We start from the raw sequence: 18,935 nt of genomic DNA on the forward strand, positions 1-18,935 counted from the left end.
TAAAAGTTAGCAGCCACAAAAAGTGTACCTGCTGACTTTTAATAAACAAGCACTCTCCTGTCCCACGGTACAGCAATGCAGCCGCCCAAAGCCTTGGTTATCTCCCTCTCCTCAGCCCTGGCATTGCAAGTGTGGGCACCCGACTGTGACAGCTTGTGGCTGCACAGCCGGGTGCGCACTGCGCTTGCGCAAGTCGTGCTGTGTGTCCCGAATGGCCGGGCAATCTTCTGGAACCTGTGACATGTCGCAGAAGATTGCAGGGAGAGAGGAGGAGAGGGGAACTTCCGCTTAAGCCGCCTAGGTGGTCTGAGTGGAAGTGGGAGCTGGGTACCTGTCAAAACTAGGTACCTGCTCCACTCCCCCCCCCCCAAAAAAAATGTGGCATGACAGGGGGTAAAGAGTACTTAAAGTGGAAATTTCACTTTTGGGTGGCTCTCAACTTTAAGGCTGGGTTCACACTGCTGCGGCTACGAGAATCGGATGTGATTCGCACCGCACTGCAGTGCAAATCACATCCGATCTGAATTCGCATCGCACCCGCCCCAAACTCGCACAGGACCCTTTTTTTGGTCCGCAGCAGAATCGGATCCCATGGGTGTTCACACCATGCGATCCGATTCCTGTCAGAGATATGCAAACTGATCTGGGGGTTTCATTAACATTTCACTGACACTCCCAGCAGTTCGCATAGGGCAGTGTGAACTGCCACCGGGAGGCATGCGATGCGGGAAACCCGCCGCGGATTTGCGGCGTTCCCGCATCCCTGCAGTGTGAATCCAGCCTAAGGCAAACCTGAAGGCAAAAGGAGGTCCAGCCCAGTACTAGCAAGGTGTACCTAATAAAGTGGCTGATGAGTGTACATGCAGAACTATAGTAATCAATAAGTTCATACACACAGTTGTGTCTAAATACAAAAATTAGCACTTTGTTTAATTGCGCACAGCGTAGAACGCAGCTGCAGATTTTTTTGTACTTAGATTATTATTATACAGGATTTATATAGCGCCAACAGTTTGTGCAGCACTTTTCAATATGAGGGCAAACAGTACAGTTACAATAAGTCGTGGCAGGTGCTCAAATTTTTTTTGAGGGGGGGGAGGGCACAAACATTTTTTGAAAAAAAAAACATCAATTGCAGCCACTGTGCCATCAAATGCTATGCATGAATCTATATATTGGTGATAGAGGGAGTGGCAGGAGAGAGGGGGCGACGCCCGTGCGCCCTTAATGCACGGGCCACCACTGGTTTACAATACAATTCAATACAGGAGGGCTCAGAGGACCCTGCTCATTAGAGCTTACAATCTAGAAGGGAGGGTCAAGTGATACAAAAGGTAATAACTGTGGGGGGTGATCAATGCCCTTCAGTACCGCCCATCAGTGCCACCTCATTAGTACCCAGCAGTGCCGACTTATCAGTGCCCATCAATGCCACCTATTAGTGCCTATCAGTGCCGCCTTATCATTGGCCATCAATGCAGCCTATCAGTGCCCATCAGCGTACATCAATGAAGGAGAAAAATGAACTGTTTGGAAAATTTATTAACAAAATATAAAACGGTTTTGTATATTTATTTATTTTTTATTCAGTCTTTTTAAAAAAAAATTTAACAAAAAATAAAAAACCCAGAGGTGATCAAATACCACCAAAAGAAAGCTCTATTAGTGGGGAAAAAAATATAAAAATGTCATTTGGGTACAGTGTACAAAGAGTGACGGCGTAAAATGCTGAACATTGGTCTGGGCAGGAGGGGGGTTTAGGTGCCCGGTAAGCAAGTGGTTAAGCGAAGAGATGACCATGGAGTGAATTAGAAGCTTTGTGATGTCATTGGTTAGAGAGGGGCGTATTCTGGAGATGTTGCGGAGGTTGGGGGGGGGGGGGGCAAGATTTGGACAGAGATTGGATGTGGGGCGGAGAGGATAGATCAGAGTCCAGGATAGATCTGGAGATTTTACTCATATACGCGCCTGAATGCGTATGCTTTATTTTACCCAGGACCTTTCTTTCACTGAAAAAAGAAATATGCTTTTTTTTTCTGCTCATGTGAATGAGCCCTAATTCTATAGTGGGCAGATGTGATCCTGATAAATGTCTAGCCCAGCAGATCTCAGGCTGCTGTAAAACATGGTCAGTAAATCCGGAGGTGACAAGACATCCTCTATAGGCAGACCCATGGGAAGGAGAGCCTTTGTCACAGCATGCATTAAGGTCACCTTGAATGGAGAGCACATAGAGATGTTGCGATGACAGCTACACACGATCAGATCTGGAATCACACCTCCCCATGATCCTGGATTTGATAGACTCCAGTCCTCAGGCTCCATCAGTCCGGGCTTTCCCTGACATCACCACATCTCTGTGCTAGTAGCCCCTGGAGGCAGGTATCGAGGCTGCACAGTGCACACCATGGACTGAATAGGGAATGCCGCATCAGCACCAGCAGCATCAAGAGACGAGCAGGAGCGCTCGGAGCGGCCATCGTACAGGCAGAGGGGTCGGGGCTGACTGGTGCTGGGCTGCGTGCGTTGCCTAGTGACAGGTGGATGTCAGCTTGAAGAACTGGGAGTGGCACCGCCTGGCTTTGTATCCCGGCACATTGCAGTCTGCCCGGGATCGGGGAATAGCTGGGACTGGGAAATGCTGTATTGGCTGAAGGAAGAAGAGATGTCACACCACGAGCTCACCCACAGGCTGGCCACTGTCATCACCCATGTCGGTAAGTAGAAGAGGGCGAGGCAGGGGGCACCCTCCTCTAATCACATCTCATGATGTCATGGATGGATTTTATGTGTGTGCATGGGACCTCTCCATCATCATCACATCTCATGATGTCATGGATGTATTCTATGTGTGTGCATGGGACCCCATCATCCATTCATCATCATCATCATCATCACATATTTCATGATGGGGCTGATCACACATGTCATGGATGGATTCTATGTATGTGCATGGGACCTCTCCATAAACATCACATCTCATGATGGGGCTGATCACACATGTCATGGATGAATTCTATGTGTGTGCATGGGACCCCATCATCCATTCATCATCATCATCATCACATATTTCATGATGGGGCTGATCACACACACATGTCATGGATGGATTCTATGTATGTGCATGGGACCTCTCCATCAACATCACATCTCATGATGGGGCTGATCACACATGTCATGGATGGATTCTATGTGTGTGCATGGGACCCCTCTGTCCATTCATCACCATCATCACATCTCATGATGGGGCTGATCACACATGTCATGGATGGATTCTATGTGTGTGCATGGGAACCCTCCATCCAATCATCATCATCATCATCACATCTCATGATGGGGCTGAACACACACATGTCATGGATGGATTCTATGTGTGTGCATGGGACCCCTCCATCCATTCATCATCACATCTCATGATGGGGCTGAACACACACATGTCATGGATGGATTCTATATGTGTGCATGGGAACCCTCCATCCAATCATCATCATCATCATCACATCTCATGATGGGGCTGAACACACACATGTCATGGATGGATTCTATATGTGTGCATGGGAACCCTCCATCCAATCATCATCATCATCATCACATCTCATGATGGGGCTGAACACACACGTCATGGATGGATTCTATATGTGTGCATGGGAACCCTCCATCCAATCATCATCATCATCATCACATCTCATGATGGGGCTGAACACACACATGTCATGGATGGATTCTATATGTGTGTATGGGACCTCTCCATCAACATGATCGCATCTCAAGGAAATTACATTGTTCTTCCATTGTGATGAGGGAAAATATAGATCCCATATGTCACGGATTGATAATGACACCGGATCCTGTTGTTTGCTATAGGATGTTGATGTTTTAAATGATTTATTTTGATGTTGATGTTTCATTTTAAATACATTTTTGGTTGATCTGCCCCTGGAATATGAACGTTCCATTTCAGCTGCGGATAATGATAGTATTTATCCATGGTCAGGGCTTCACCTCTTCACCTGTGCTGAAACACAATTTTACTAGAGCAGCTGCACACAATAACCAATCAGCTTCTAGCTTTAGCTCGTTCCGTTAAGCTTTGAAAATGAAAGCTAGAAGCTGATTGGTTGCTGTGCATAGCTGCTCCAGGTTCTGGCTCAATGACTTTGGTCAGGAATGGTCAGACCAGGGTTGGCAACCTCCCCCGCAGCATTTTTTTATGACAAAACCTGAAAAATGTACTGGCGGAGCACATTTTTTTACTGGCAACCTGACACTGTGAATATTTGAACAGTATAAACATGATATGGAAACACTGACAATACCTATAACAAAGTCATTTTCTTGATTTACACTTAAAAAGTAAACACGGCATGAAATTATCAGCTCCCAATATTTACTGGCACTTGTAAAAAAAATCACAGATTTTTACAAACTGTCAGTAAACTTACTGGCAGTTGGCAACCCTGGGCCAGCCACTGGCTCCAGCAGTTCATTGCATGACAATGAGATAACAGAGGTGATTACAGTAACTGATCAATGAAATCATGAGTCATGAGTCTCCATAGGGAGTCATCACTGTAGTGGAAGAAATTCCAGGAGTTGTACTGGCAGCAGGAAGTAGGAACTTTAAGTGCATTTCCAAATTGAGATAATACTGCACAACTTAATGTTGCATCACTGAAAATTAAATTCATGCAGCTTACATTTTTTCTTGCTTAAAAAACTACCTAGCATTCATCTTCTATGTAATGTTAACCCCTTCCCATCCACCCTGGCATCCTTTTAGGTTGAAAGTGCAAAACTCCCAGGGGGTCGGAAGAATCGACGATCATGTGACTACTGTCTGTAATAGCTCGGTCTTTGTGCCAAGAGCATGCAGTAGGCATGCTATCGGCATATAAACAATGGCCACCCAGCAACACATATGTGCAGCATGCAGGCATGAAAGCCCACCCTTTTCCTATATGTGTCATAGAGCTGCACAATTCTGGCCAAAACGAGAATCGCGGTTTTTAATTTTTTTTGCTTAGAATGAAAAGATCACGATTTTCTCACGATTCTCGTGATGTCAAATCTTTCACATTATACAAAAAAATGGGCAAACTTTACTGTTTATTTATGTTTTTTTTTTTTTAAGCCATTAAAGTAATTTTTTTCCCAAAAAATTGCATCTGAAAGACCGCTGCGCAAATACAGTGTGACATAAAATATTACAACAACCACCATTGTATTCTCTGGGATGAATACTAAGAAAATATATATAATGTTTGGGGGGTCTAAGTAATTTGAAAAATGATTTTATCTTGAAACCAACAAATGTCAGAAAAAGGTTTAGTGTTTAAGTGGTTAAACTTTTTTCACTTACACACCAAAGTCTATTCCATTGACAAATTGTTACAATGTTTATATTCAAGTTCAAATGATAAAGAATGTTTTGATCCTTGGCAGACTGCCCAGTTTTTTCCTTCCCCTCTTTTGAAGGCTGTGGCTTTCAAAAGAGCAGAGCGAATTCTTTGCATAGCAAGAATCTGGAAACACTTTAGCCAAGATCATAATGGGAAAAAATCTTTAACGATTCTTGACGATTAATCGTGCAGCTCTAATGTGTCAGCAGTGCCAAGGCAAGATAATCCAGTGCCCAGGGCAAAGATGCCAAATTGCACCCCCCCCCATTTATATGCAATCTCATTAATAGGAGGGGATGGGAGAGCACAGCCCGTACCTCCTCCCGTCTCTCACCTCCTCTCATCGCCACTTTCAGTGCTGGGCTGACAGAAGTAGTGTTTCCACTGTCACTACTCTCGTCAGCTTTATAGTAGAATGAATTTGCGGTGCCCTCATCCCTACAATACATGCTGTGCCCAGGGCAGCTGCTCGTTCTGCCCACCCCTTGTCCCGGCCCTGTGTGTCAGGCAGTCATAAAGGGGTTGAAGCTGAACTTTAGTCTTTTAATAAACATTGACTATGGATAGGAAAGTATATCACATTTGCTTGTTTTATTTAATTTTTTTTTAATTTCTTCAGTTATTTCATGGCTTTCAGGCCTAGGCAAATGATGTCATACATTCCAGTAGTCTTTAGTATGGAAGGAGGGGTTCTCTCAGCTAAGCACACCCTCTCCTGCTTGCATACCTGGGCTAAGATAAGGTGGATTTCAGGAAGTAAATGCTACAGGAATCATCTGCCTGTAAATGACCACGGCTGGAAATGCTAGGGGGTGATTTTTCATCAAAATAAAGCATAGAGACATGGATGGATGAGAGAGTTGCTTTGAATATTACAAAATTAATTAAATAGCATTTTTAGTTTGTGGTGCTCAGATGAAGTGTAGTCCCACTTTGAGAAGGGGTCTGGTTACCATATGGACTGTGTTGGCAGATCTCATTATCAGTTGTCAACTAGATGTGCACTGTGGGGGAGATTTATGCACACAGAATCTGGTGCAGCTGTGCATAGCAACCAATCAGCTTGTTCAATTGAAGCGGAACTTCAGTAATTTTTTTTTATCTTTCTATCTATTAAATCTTCTGCCCTTGTTGTTTTAACTTTGGATAGTAAATTTTTTTTTTTCTGCCAGTAAATACCTTATACAGCCCACTTCCTATTTCTTGTCTGGTCATTAGCCTAGGCTTATGACATCATGCACAGCTCTCTCTCCAACTCTCATGAGAGTTCGCCAGGAAGAGAGGGGGGGGGGGGGGTGAGTCATAAGAGGGCCAGTGAGAGCTGCAGAGAGGGAGGTGTGGCTCTGTGTCTCTGTGTAAATCCAGTAAGTGAACAGGCAGCAGATTCAGCTGCCCACAGTTAAAATGGATGCAGCCAGATTTAGTAGAGGGAGATTTCTGCAGCATATTTGGCAAGTACAGAATCACAGTATATATAAAATAATATGCAAAGTGGTTGGAGGGACGCTTCAAAATGCCAAAGATGTTTTTATTACAAATTATGTGAGCAGACTGTAGTTTCTCTTTAAGCTTTGAGAGTAAAACCTGGAAGCTGATTGGTTACAATGCAGAGCTGCACCAGTTTTAGGAAATCTCCAAAAGTCTGTCCTGGCACAGGGTTAAAAATACCAAGGTTAGGGTGGTACATTCAATTTGGTAAACCTGGGGCCAGTGCCAGGACAAGGTCACCCGGTGCCCAGGGAGGTATGTTTATGCATTCAGGAGAAAAAAACGCCTAAACACACCTAAACGCACATTAATGCTAAGCGCCTTTAAGTGTGTTAAAGTGTTCTAATGGCCAGAATTCTGGGCAATAGTATGTATTAACGCCTGAAGCAGGAACATGCATGCAAAAATGCCGCTTTTTACCACATTTTTGCGACTGCTAAACTTCTGTAGGAGAAAAAAGCGTCAGTAGAATACAGTGTGCATGAAACCTAAAAGTGGAGGTCAGTTATTGTGTATTAGGATTGTTTCTTCTGGTCTTCTGCGTCTGTTATTGAACATGAAAAAATTGTCAACACTGTGTATATTTCTCCACATGACTGTATTGAAGGACAAGATTTGAAGAACATTGGTACTGAGATAATTCTGCTCATATTCTGGCTTCTACAGTTACTGACTTGGGACAAGGGGTTATAACGTCACTTTGACAAAACATGCTTCAAATCTATCCTGGTTTGTGGCTTAGAAAGTCTTGAAGCATTCCAGGAAATTAGCGTTTTTTAAATTAGGTCAGCAGTTGTATCCTCCATATTTTCCTGAATACAGGTTTCCTATAACTAGTTGTTGCAGGACTGCCTCACCTTAAGGCTGGATTCACACCGCAGCACGGAGCGGCTCACAGCAGGTGTCCAATGTGTCTCCATTCACCGCTTCAGGTCCGATTTGAGCCCGTATTTTTGGCTGAATGCGGATCAGAATCGGATCAAAAGACGCACAGAGCTCCCGTGCAATTTGCAACAAAGCCGAGGTAATTTTGCTGCGATTTGCATTTTCACATTTTTTTGGCCAATTTGTTGTTGGGCAGATTAAAAAACACAAATTGCCACAAAAACGAATTATTACATGCTTTTCTGCAGCTTCTCCATTGAAGTATATTGAACCAAAAAAACAAAATAGCACCGTTTTGCGTTAAAAAAGTCCTTGTCTTTTCCAAATACCCAGCAGCTGAAAAAATCATGAATGTGAACGTGTCCCATAGGAAACCATGTCAATGAACTGTAGTGTTTCTGCAAAAAGCACCAAAAAACACAGAGGTCCGATTCAGGTCTGAGATGTTGAGTAACATAATGGGGTTAAAAAAAACTAAAATTAGTACAACAAGAGCAAATAATCGCTACTGTAAGCCCTTGTACACACGGTCGGACATTCCGATGGACAATGTCCGATAGCACCGTGTTGTCGGATAATCCGACAGTGTGTGGGCTCCATCGGACTGTCGACGGACCAAGTTTTCCAGCTGGGCTATAAAATTTTCCGACAACATGATCTGATCGGACTTTGTCCAATCATGTGTAGAGAATTCCGATTGGACAAAGTGCCCCGCATGCTCAGATCAAATTCCTAGACCAAAGTTATTGGCTACTAGCCTGAACATAGTCCCGTCCTAACGAAATAACGTCATCACGTTAAGTACGATCGGATTTTCTGACAACTTTGTCCGACTGTGTGTATGCAACAGTTTTGGACAAAATCCGTCGGATTCGGTTGTCGGAATGTCCGATCGTTTGTACAAGGGCTAAGGGGTTAATTTTTTACTATGGGACATTGAAAGTAATATTTACAGTAGCAATTTGCTCTTTTTGTACTATAAAGGGCTAATTTTAGTTTTTTTAACCCCATTATTTTAGTGGCCGATTAATCGATTATGAAAATAGTAATCGATTAATTTCATAATCGATTAGTTGTTTTGGCCCTACATAAAATTCTTATTTTTAGAAAGACAAGCTTCCGGCTTTCATCATCTTCTCTCATGTCCCACCGGGTGTTTGGAGGACACCACAAGCCAGTGGACCATAATGCTCACCTTCTCAGGTAATCTATCTGGGCATTGCTTGTCTTCTTACATGGCTCAAAATAATATGCTGTCTTGAGTTTTGTTATAAACATATAGCAGTTTCGGGGCCATTGGAGTCAATTGTTGCCAAAAGTTTTCCAACAGGTCTCACATTCTTTAAAAAATATGTGGTTACTTTGGGCAATGACTTTTTTTCTAATGAATTCTACTGTTTAGGTTCACACTGTTGCGATGCGATGTGGATCCTATTTTCAGTGCGATTATGTAGTACAACTTGGATGTGGTTTGCATGTTTTATGGGGCCAAAATCACACTGGATTTGCACCAAAGTAGTTAAAGAACCTTTTCCAAAATCGTGCCGTGCTGCATTGCATTTATTTGAGCAGACACCATTGAAAACAATGTGATTTCCATTTTCATGCAACATGCTGTTCTGGGTGACTGATGTCACATCTGAAATTGCACTGGTGTGAATTTAGCCTTAATGAGTCTGCTCCATATATTCTTAGCCCACGTACACACGGTCGGAGATTTTGCCAACCAAATCCGTCGGATTTTGCCCGTCGGATTTAGTCAGACGGATTGTGTCCGAAACTGTTGCATACACACGGTCGGGCCAAGTTGGCGAAAAATCAGATCTTTCAGAACGTGATGACGTAATTTCATTACGATGGGACTACATTCAGGCTAGTAGCCAATAGCTTTGATGTAGGAATTTGATCTGAGCATGCGTGGCACTTCGTCCGATGAAAATGCTCTACACATGATCGGATTAGGTCCGTCCGGCCCAGTTGGTCGGGAAATGTTTCCAACATGTTGGAAAATTGGGTCGGACGGACATTCGGATGGAATCAGTCCGATGCATACCACACACAGTCGGATTATCTGACGACATGGTCCGATAAGACTCATTCCGACAGATTCTCCGACCGTGTGTACAAGGGCTCAGGCCCCTTTCATGAGTCCATTCTGATCAGGCCCGCTTGCTAATTTTTCGGGTGGACCTGATCAGAAGATCCATTGATGCCTATGCACAGGCAGGTGTAAACAGACTTTTGTCTGTTTACACCTGCCTACCGCTGGGTCCAATCAGGTCCACTAAAAAAACAAAAGGGAATCTGTCCTCTTCCATTTAGGCGGAGCGGATCAGACAGTAGTCAGATGTAAATGGACAGCGCAGTCTGTTTATTCCCAGCTGCCCATAGAGCAGAGCATGCTCTGTCCCTGTCCCTTCTGCAGAAACTGAGCGGATACGGATGTGTCATCCACCTGCTCTGCTCTGATCAGCTGGGGATTTGTAAGCTGATCCTCTGCTGATTGAAAAAGAATCGCACTGTATGAAAAGGGCATTACATAAACGCAATGGTGAAGAAATGGAAGTGTTATCTAAAGTGATACACACTGCAACTTTGGTTGACAGTGTGAGAAAATCAGGTGGCTAGGATCACTGCTTTCCACATTTGTTTCATAACAAATTGCTTAAACCATTTAAATGGTTGAGTCGCAATGACGTCACTCCCAGGCACATGCGCATAGAGCACTGCACATGCGCATGTGCCTGGGAGTCATCACCAGCTGCAAAAAAAAGCGAATATTTCCTAAACGCTGCACATTTAGCAGATATTCCTTGTACCTCCAGGTAATGTTTTTTTAGCTTACCTGTAGGTACAAGTCAACAAGCTGTGTTTACTACGACTTTAAAGTGCAACTTTTATTTTATTTTAGTTCTGGATAAAGTGAGGATGAATTAACTTGTCAATTTTGTATTGCTGTCTGTGTCCCCATTAGGGAGATTCACCTTCTCAAAATCCACATTTTTGAGCTGTCACCAGAACAGGGATAAAGGTGAAATCTTCCCAGAGGGACCTTCTTACATCCTGTTGTGGCTATGGGACAGAAAGTGTGTGGAAATCTCCCCAAAGGGGCATAGATTCCAAAAACAAAGTGACAGGTATTTTCAGGACCCTTTCACAATTTTTACTCGTTTTTCAGAAAAATAAATTATGAATTTTTGCAACAGAGCAGTGTGAAAGCAACCATAAACTCAACTGAAATGCAACTGACTTGTGTGAACAGTTCCATAGGATTTAAAGAAATACATTTTTCTTTCATTTCTTTCCTCCTTTTTTATTAACTGTAAAACGAATTAAAACCTGATGAGTGTAAAAGGACCCTAATGCCGCGCACACACGACCGGACTTCCCGGCAGACTAGGTCCGGCAATCTTTCCGACGGACTTCTGACAAACTTCCCGAAGGAACGGACTAAGTCCGTTCGAAAGTCCGTTAGTTTTGAACATGATGATGTAAGACGGGACTAAACAAGGAAGTTTAATAGCCAGTAGCCAATAGCTGCCCTTGCGTCGTATTTGGTCTGTCAGACCAGCATACAGATGTACCAAATTTCCTGATTTTAGTCCGTCGGAATTGAGTCCGTCGGATAGATCTGAAACATGTTCTATTTCTAGGTCCGTATGATTTTTATTTTTTTTTCCCCAAAAAAGGATCGGATTAGCCCACACACGATCGGATTGTCCGACGGACTAATTCCTTCGGACCTAGTGTGCCGGAAAGTCCGGTCGTGTGTACATGGCATAACACTCCCTTGATAAAAAAAATCGTTTTAGCTTTACTTCAACTTTCATGAGGGTACAGACATACTAATATCAAGTGATATTCTCAGAGGCCCAGCTTGATGCTCTATAGCGGCATTGCCCTGATTTATGTCTATGGTGGACTGAGGCTATCATGTACACACAAGATTTGGCTGCTAGGTGAATTGCTGTGCTTAACTGTACTGCGTATATGCATGATGACTTCAGTTCATCATATATACAGTTTATGGACTGTTTATCAAGTGCCGCTGTCCTTAATAGCACATCAAACTATTGTATGCCAAGCTGCTGCTCAGAAAATGAGGGCTGCTCTTTATATGAATAAGCCCCAAGGGACTGTCATTGTTATTTAACGAAGCATTAATGCTGTGAAAAACAGTTACCCCATGTTGACAGATTTAAACCAAGTAAGGTCACGTCAAGAAAAGGCCATATTTAATTGGTTGCTGTCAGTTAAATAATTAATGTTTATGCTGTCTTGAACACCGAAGAATTTATGCTTTTTTAACTATGGTGTTGGAGAAGACTCTTGAAAGTCCGTTGGACGACCAGAAGAACAAACCAGTCAATCCTGAAGGAGCTCAACCCTGGATGTTCACTGGAAGGACAGATCCTGAAGCTGAAACTCAAATACTTTGGCCACCTAATGCAAAGAGAGGACTCATTGGAAAAGACCCTGATGCTTGGGAAACATGAAAGGAAAAAGGAGAAGAGGATGACAGAAAACAAGATGGATAGATAGCATCATCGAAACAATGAACATGAAAATAAGCAAGCTCCAGGAGGCAGTGGAGGACAGAAAAGAAAGCCCGGCACGCTATGGTCCATGAGGTCATGAAGATTCAGACACAACTAAACAACTGAACAACAACAAGGCTGTCTTTCTGAATATATCTATTCAGGTCTAAGAAATTAAAAATATCTTAAAAAGTTTAGAGACTTTACCTATTTAATCTAGCCAGATTCTTCATTTGATTGTCAAACCTTGCAGATGAATGCCAACGGATTGGTAGAGGAAGAACAGATATGGTTCCTTTTGTTTTTTTTTAGGGTCTGTTCACACCAGCTGTGTTGGGACTGTGTGGGGGAGCCTTGCCCAGGGGAGTCCTCAGACAAGGCAAAAAGTCATGTTCCCCATCAAGCAGGTTCTGCAGTGCTCATACCTCCCAACATTTTGAGATCGGAATGAGGGACACCTATCAGCAAACGTATGTAGGCATGGGACATGTCCCCTGCCACATGCCCTTAAAGGGAGAATTAACCCTAGAAAAGGTTAATTAAATGCACATGGGCTTTTTTTTTTTTTACCACTATTATTCCTTTATATTGGCTTTTAAAATATACAAATGCAGCAATTTAGAATTTGGAAAAAAGGCTTAGCACTGTGAAACACTTTTTGAAAGAGAAAAATTGCATTTTATATACAGCTATATAGATTAGACCAAAATGAGGGACAAATGAGGGGGAAAGAGGGACAGAGGGACATTGTTCCAAATCAGGGACAGTCCCTGGAAAATCAGGGACAGTTGGGAGCTATGGCAGTGTTGTGTACAGAAAAAAAGTATTGCACTTGTATTTTTTTCAGCGCATTTCAAATCTTTTTGTACCATGCTGCAGCCAACAGAACATAATGAAATGTCACTCTATAACATTTCAATAAAGTTTGCACAAAAAAAAAGACAAGTCAACTGTGTAATGCGCTGGTATCGGCACATTGGTTCTCTTTCTCCCAGCACACACCAGTGTTTATCTGCTTGATCAAGTCCTTAATGTATTTGTTTTATCAAAACTTAGATATATAAAAATCTAACGTGTACATATCATTTTACAAAACTGAGAGATGCTTCAGAGAGACTGAAGCTTTTAAAGGTGATTAGAAGTCTGTTTTCTTCCTGCTATAGTACCCCAGGAGCCCCCAAATGCAGCACATTCTGTTACATGAGCGGCCAGGAGCTGATGCTAAATGTGCTATGGCACCATACAAATCGGCTTGGTAGCTGTGGCTATTTAGCATTTGGCCAAAACTCTATAGAAACGTCAACCCTGGACACACACAGTAGGAGGCTCTATTTGCATGTAACTTGGCAGCTGAGTGTTTACCGTATATACTCGAGTATAAGCCGAGATTTTCAGCCTCTTTTTTGAGGCTGAAAGTGCCCCCCTCGGCTTATACTCGAGTCATCGCTGTCTGCCCGCTCGATCAGCGTGTCGAGCAGACAGACAGCGGCCATTCTATTCAAAAGCCGCGCCTCCGGCTCCGCCTTCGCCTGTGATAGGCGGAACACTGAATTTCCCAGCAGCCTGTGTTCCGCCTATCACGGACATCGTATCATCCTCGTACTACGGACGAGGATGATACGACGTCTGTGATAGGCGGAACACAGGCTGCTGGGAAATTCAGTGTTCCGCCTATCACAGGCGAAGGCGGCGGCGCAGCTTTTGAATTTTACAATGGCCGCCGACGAAGAGGGCACGGGACGGAGGCAAGGCAAGGCACGGCACGGCACGGGACGGGACGGGACGGGGGCAAGGCAAGGCACGACACGGGACGGATGCAAGGCAAGGCACGGCACGGGACGGAGGCAAGGAGGCAAGGCACGGGACGGAGGCTCGGGACAAAGGTAGGCTGGACACACACACACACACACACACACACACACACACACACACACACACACACACACACACACGGATGGATGGAGACACACACAGGGATGGATGGATGGATGGATGGAGACACACACACACAGGGATGGATGGATGGATGGATGGAGACACACACACACAGGGATGGATGGATGGATGGATGGAGACACACACACACAGGGATGGATGGATGGATGGACACACACACACACAGGGATGGATGGACGGACACACAGGGATGGACGGACACACAGGGATGGACGGACACACAGGGATGGACGGACACACAGGGATGGACGGACACACACACAGGGATGGACAGGCATGTCTCACCCTCGGCTTATACACGAGTCAATAAGTTTGCCAGTTTTTTTGGGGGTAAATTGGGGGCCTCGGCTTATATTCGGGTCGGCCTATACTCGAGTATATACGGTACATGCAAACAACATCCACGATGGCCATCGATATATACAGAGTACAAATCTGACAGCCGCAATGTGTGCAGCAGTGTTCATGTTTATGTCAAATTTCAATTTAGTTTTAGTCATAGTCTTTTGACTAAAATGTCAATTTTGTTTTGGTTGCATTTTAGTCATCTGAATTGTTTTTGTCATATTTTAGTCGACTCAAAGCAGCAGTACATTTTAGGTTGAATATAATTTGTATTATTATTTTCAGTGAAATAAAATAACAGTATAACAAAGTCATTATCAAATAGACATATCGGTAAGGATAAAGGGAAAGGGGCAATGGGGGGGGGGGGGGGGGAGCAAGGTAGAGGAAGGGACAAAGGGAAAGAGGAAGGGGAAGCCCCCGGCAATCCCCTCCTCAGGTATTTATTAAAGTTTTCACAGTACAGGATAAAGACCTTGGCATCATGTTTAACAGTGTACAGTATTCATAGTCCTTGAAACACATTGTATAGGTATGAACCATGTATCTGTTGTTCCTTTAAGGCTATTTATCAAAGGTTCTGGTAAAAAGCTTTGCCTTATCTACTTTATCAATCATGGTTTGTATAACAGGCTATATTGTAGATTCGCCACCTTACACAATATACTTTGTAGGTTTGTGTCAGCTTCATAATGTAGGTCTCAGCGTACGTCCCCCAAGCCAGGAGTCCCCCGTCGCCCAGTAATCTTCTGGGGGAGCCTGGTCCTCCAAGCCACGACCCCAGTACATTTTAATTGACTAAAATTGAATGGGTTTAGTTAACGTCTTCCTGCAAAATCACGTGCCTGTATGTGATTTTGCTGAAGTGGTTGTACCAGAGTGATGCCAGGCCTCACCCAGTATCGTTTTTTAGAGCTGTCGGATGGCTTTCTAGTAATAACTCCCACTTCCTCCCCGGGCTCCATGGCACCGGAAGGAAGATCACCTCTCCCCCCTCCCTCCCTACAATCTGGGACACATCACAGGTCACAGAAGATTGCCCAACCATTCACAGCGGGCAGCGTGTCTCGCGCAATGCGCAGTGCGCGCTCGGCTGTGAAGCCACAGCCAGGCACCCACAGTTAGAATGCCAGCGCCTCAGAGGGGGGGGGGGAGTGGGGCTTTGTGAACCCGCATTGCTGCACCGTGGGACAGGTAAGTGTCTGATTATTAAAAGTCAGCAGCTACACTTTTTGTAGCTGCTTACTTTTAAATGGGTGGTACTACGCTTTAATTTTTCTTTCTTTCCGCAGCTTACTAGATTCTCCCTACTTACCGTATTCTTATGTGGTATTGTAGTGTTAATTTGGAAGTCAATTTTTGATTTAGTTTTAGCCCATACCTTTTGGCTAAAATGCCTTTTTACATTTAATTGTATTTCAGTCATCTGAATTGTTTTAGTTTTAGTTGTATTTTATTTGACTAAAATAGTGTTAATTTAGTAGATGAAAATATTTTAGTCAGCGAAATTAACACTAGTGTGCAGGCAGCTTTTACAACCGCTGGCAGGAATCAACTGATCCTTGCTAGTTACCACCCTGGCCCCTGCTATTCGGCCATATTAATGTAGCCTTGTACAAAAAGAGCCTCCGTTCAGTTGTAAAGTAACAAGTCACGTCAATCAGTGAAAAGCTAAGGCTAGCAACTGAATGTATTTTTAATCCAACCAATCCAGGTTTAACACAGCTCTTCAAACTAGGCTAGATTCACATTTGTGCAGTGCAGGAACACACACAAAATTGCACACATTCTTGCAACGCATAAAAAAACACACATTCTTTTTACAAGCAAGCAGCAATACCATTAATTCTTAATGGCACCCCAGTGAATCTTGTTAAGGCACGCATGAAATCATGCGCCAAAATGCATGCTAACAAATGTACCATCCGTTTTGGTGCAATGTAATTTAAAGTGGTTGTAAAGGCACAAGGTTTTTTACCTTCATGCATTCTGTGCATGAAGGTAAAAACCTTCTGTGTGCAACAGCCCCCTCAGCCCCCCCCTAATACTTACCTTAACCCCCTCTCGATCCAGTGATGATCACAAAAGCCTTGTCTATCCGGTGACACGCACTGCTGATTGGCTTTTGGCAGCAATGGGAGCTATGGCTCCCGCTGCTGCCAATCGCAGCCAGTGAGCCAATTAGGAGATGGAGGGGGTGGGGCCAAGCCGCGGCTTCATGTGTGAATGGACGCACAGGGGGTTGAGAGTTTGCCTACTTGAGTGCTCCCACAACAAGCTGCTTGCTGTGGGGGCACCCGGCAGGAGGGAGAAGCCAGGAGCGCCAGTAAGGGACTCGAGAAGAAGAGGATCCGGGGTGCTCTGTGCAAAACCACTGTACAAAGCAAATAAGTATAACATGTTAGTTCTTATATTATTTTTTAAAGGTCAATGTATTTTAAATGGCAGTGACCAATTCAACACCAGTGTTAGGTGAAAGCCACATTCCCTGCTTCATAAATAGCCTTAGGCTGGATTCACATCTATGCACTTTTTGCATTTAGCAGATTTGCACTACAGTCCGTTTAACATGGTTTTCTATGGAACACGTTCTGTAGTGCAAATCTGCAAAAAGCACAAAAATGCATAGGTGTGAACCAGCCTTAGCACTGACATTATGATATATCATGATACATGAGGCTTACGTTTTGAGAACACCTCTCCTGCATTATAAAAAAATGGTTCCCAGGTCACCAGAATATATGAATGGGGTAGACAGGTGTTCTGCGGCTGGATGCAAAAACAGAAGCCCTACGCAGGTCATCCATGCCTGCTGTATCAAGGCTTATTTTTCAGTTTGGGCTGGAGCAAACATTTTCGAAAACCTGTGCCATCAATTTCCTCTTTTCATTATTTTTTCATAGAAATAAAATCTAAACTCTGACCGGTTTGCTATTCTCGGCTTTCCCTTGCTCTTATTTTTATAAACCAGCCCCTGTGTATTCTCATTTAAATTTGATATCTGAAGGTTATCAGAAAGCTCTCACTGTGCTCTAGCCTATTTTTACTCCAGTACAAGTGTATGGAAAGCCAGCTCTTCCCTACTGCATATGTAATATAGACACATGCCTAAGGCAGCACCATTCATTCACATAAATCTCTTCTTGTGCTAGATTCTCTTCTCTGCCCAGCTCTTGCTGACAATGAAAATAATAAATGTGCAGAATAGAATGAAGTAGAATGGGTGAGTCCCCAGGGGCCGGCATTAAATGAGGCTCTAGTACCACATTGGGTATAACACAATGCCATGGTATATAAAACACTCCAAGTTGTAACTAACTTTATGAAATCACACCACTTTAGGCTGGATTCACACCTATGCAGTTTTAGTGCTTTTTGCATTTTGCAGATTTGCACTACAAAAAGTGTTCCATAGGAAACCATGTTATATGGACTGTAGTGCAAATCTGCAAAATGCAAAAAGCACTAAAACTGCATAGGTGTGAATCCAGCCTAAGTAAAATATGGCAAACTCATGCAATGTGCATTGCTGCCAATTAAACAACTATTTCACCCAAAATAGGGTTCTCCATTTTGGAGTAATCAATGGCTCAAATCCACTATATGACTAATGTCTGTCAACCTTGAGCTGGTTCATGCACTAGATATTTGTGAGATTACATACTTTTGATAGTCATCATTATCTTTAATTTTTTTTTTTTTAACGTGGCCAGGGGGAATAATCAACTTTGAATTCTATATGAGACACAGGGGGTTATTTACGAAAGGCAAATCCACTTTGCACTGAAAGTGCACTTGGAAGTGCAGTCACTCTAAATCTAAGGGGTAGATCTGAAATGAGTGGAAGCTCTGCTGAGTTTATCATCCATTCATGTGCAAGCTAAAATGCCGTTTTTTATTCTCTTTGCATGTCCCCCTCGGATCTACAGCGACTTTACTTCCAAGTGCACTTGTAGTGCAAAGTGGATTTGCCTTTAGTAAATAACCCCCAATGTGTTACTGGCTGGTTCAACATGTGCAAAAAAAAAAAAAGGAAAAACAGCCTAAAAACAAATGCATCCACCATATTTGAGAATTAGTACTCTGCAACATATTACATTTTTTTGTCACCGACCCAAAACAAAAATTCTATGTACGAATTCCGTTTCTTTGGTTGTTTTCTTGTTCTGGTTTGGTGCCTCAGAAAATGCTGAAGCCGGATGCAAGTAGCATTTTTATAAACAGGTCAGGGGCATCCAGCTACCTTATGTTTCTTAGTACAGGTTTCCTTGAATTAGACCATGGAGGTTCTGGAAAAATGAAAGCAGACTCTGTGCTGCAAGGT

General features: G+C 43.4%; 1 protein-coding gene across 2 annotated transcripts in view; it reads left to right on the forward strand.

The window, feature by feature from the left end:
* The first annotated feature begins 2,133 nt into the window (after positions 1-2,133).
* Positions 2,134-18,935, forward strand: part of MCF2L2 (MCF.2 cell line derived transforming sequence-like 2) — a 493,994-nt gene continuing 477,192 nt past the window's right edge. For both annotated transcript variants that reach the window (XM_077487886.1, XM_077487887.1), the window contains exon 1: positions 2,134-2,717. In XM_077487886.1, coding sequence (XP_077344012.1) covers positions 2,639-2,717 — 79 coding nt within the window. In that variant the 5' untranslated portion in view covers positions 2,134-2,638. The remainder of the gene's footprint in view (positions 2,718-18,935) is intronic.

The sequence above is a fragment of the Lithobates pipiens genome, unplaced genomic scaffold (genome assembly GCF_037356315.1).
Source record: "Lithobates pipiens isolate NorthernLeopardFrog02 unplaced genomic scaffold, aLitPip1_a1.2 Scaffold_18, whole genome shotgun sequence".
NCBI lineage: Eukaryota > Metazoa > Chordata > Amphibia > Anura > Ranidae > Lithobates > Lithobates pipiens.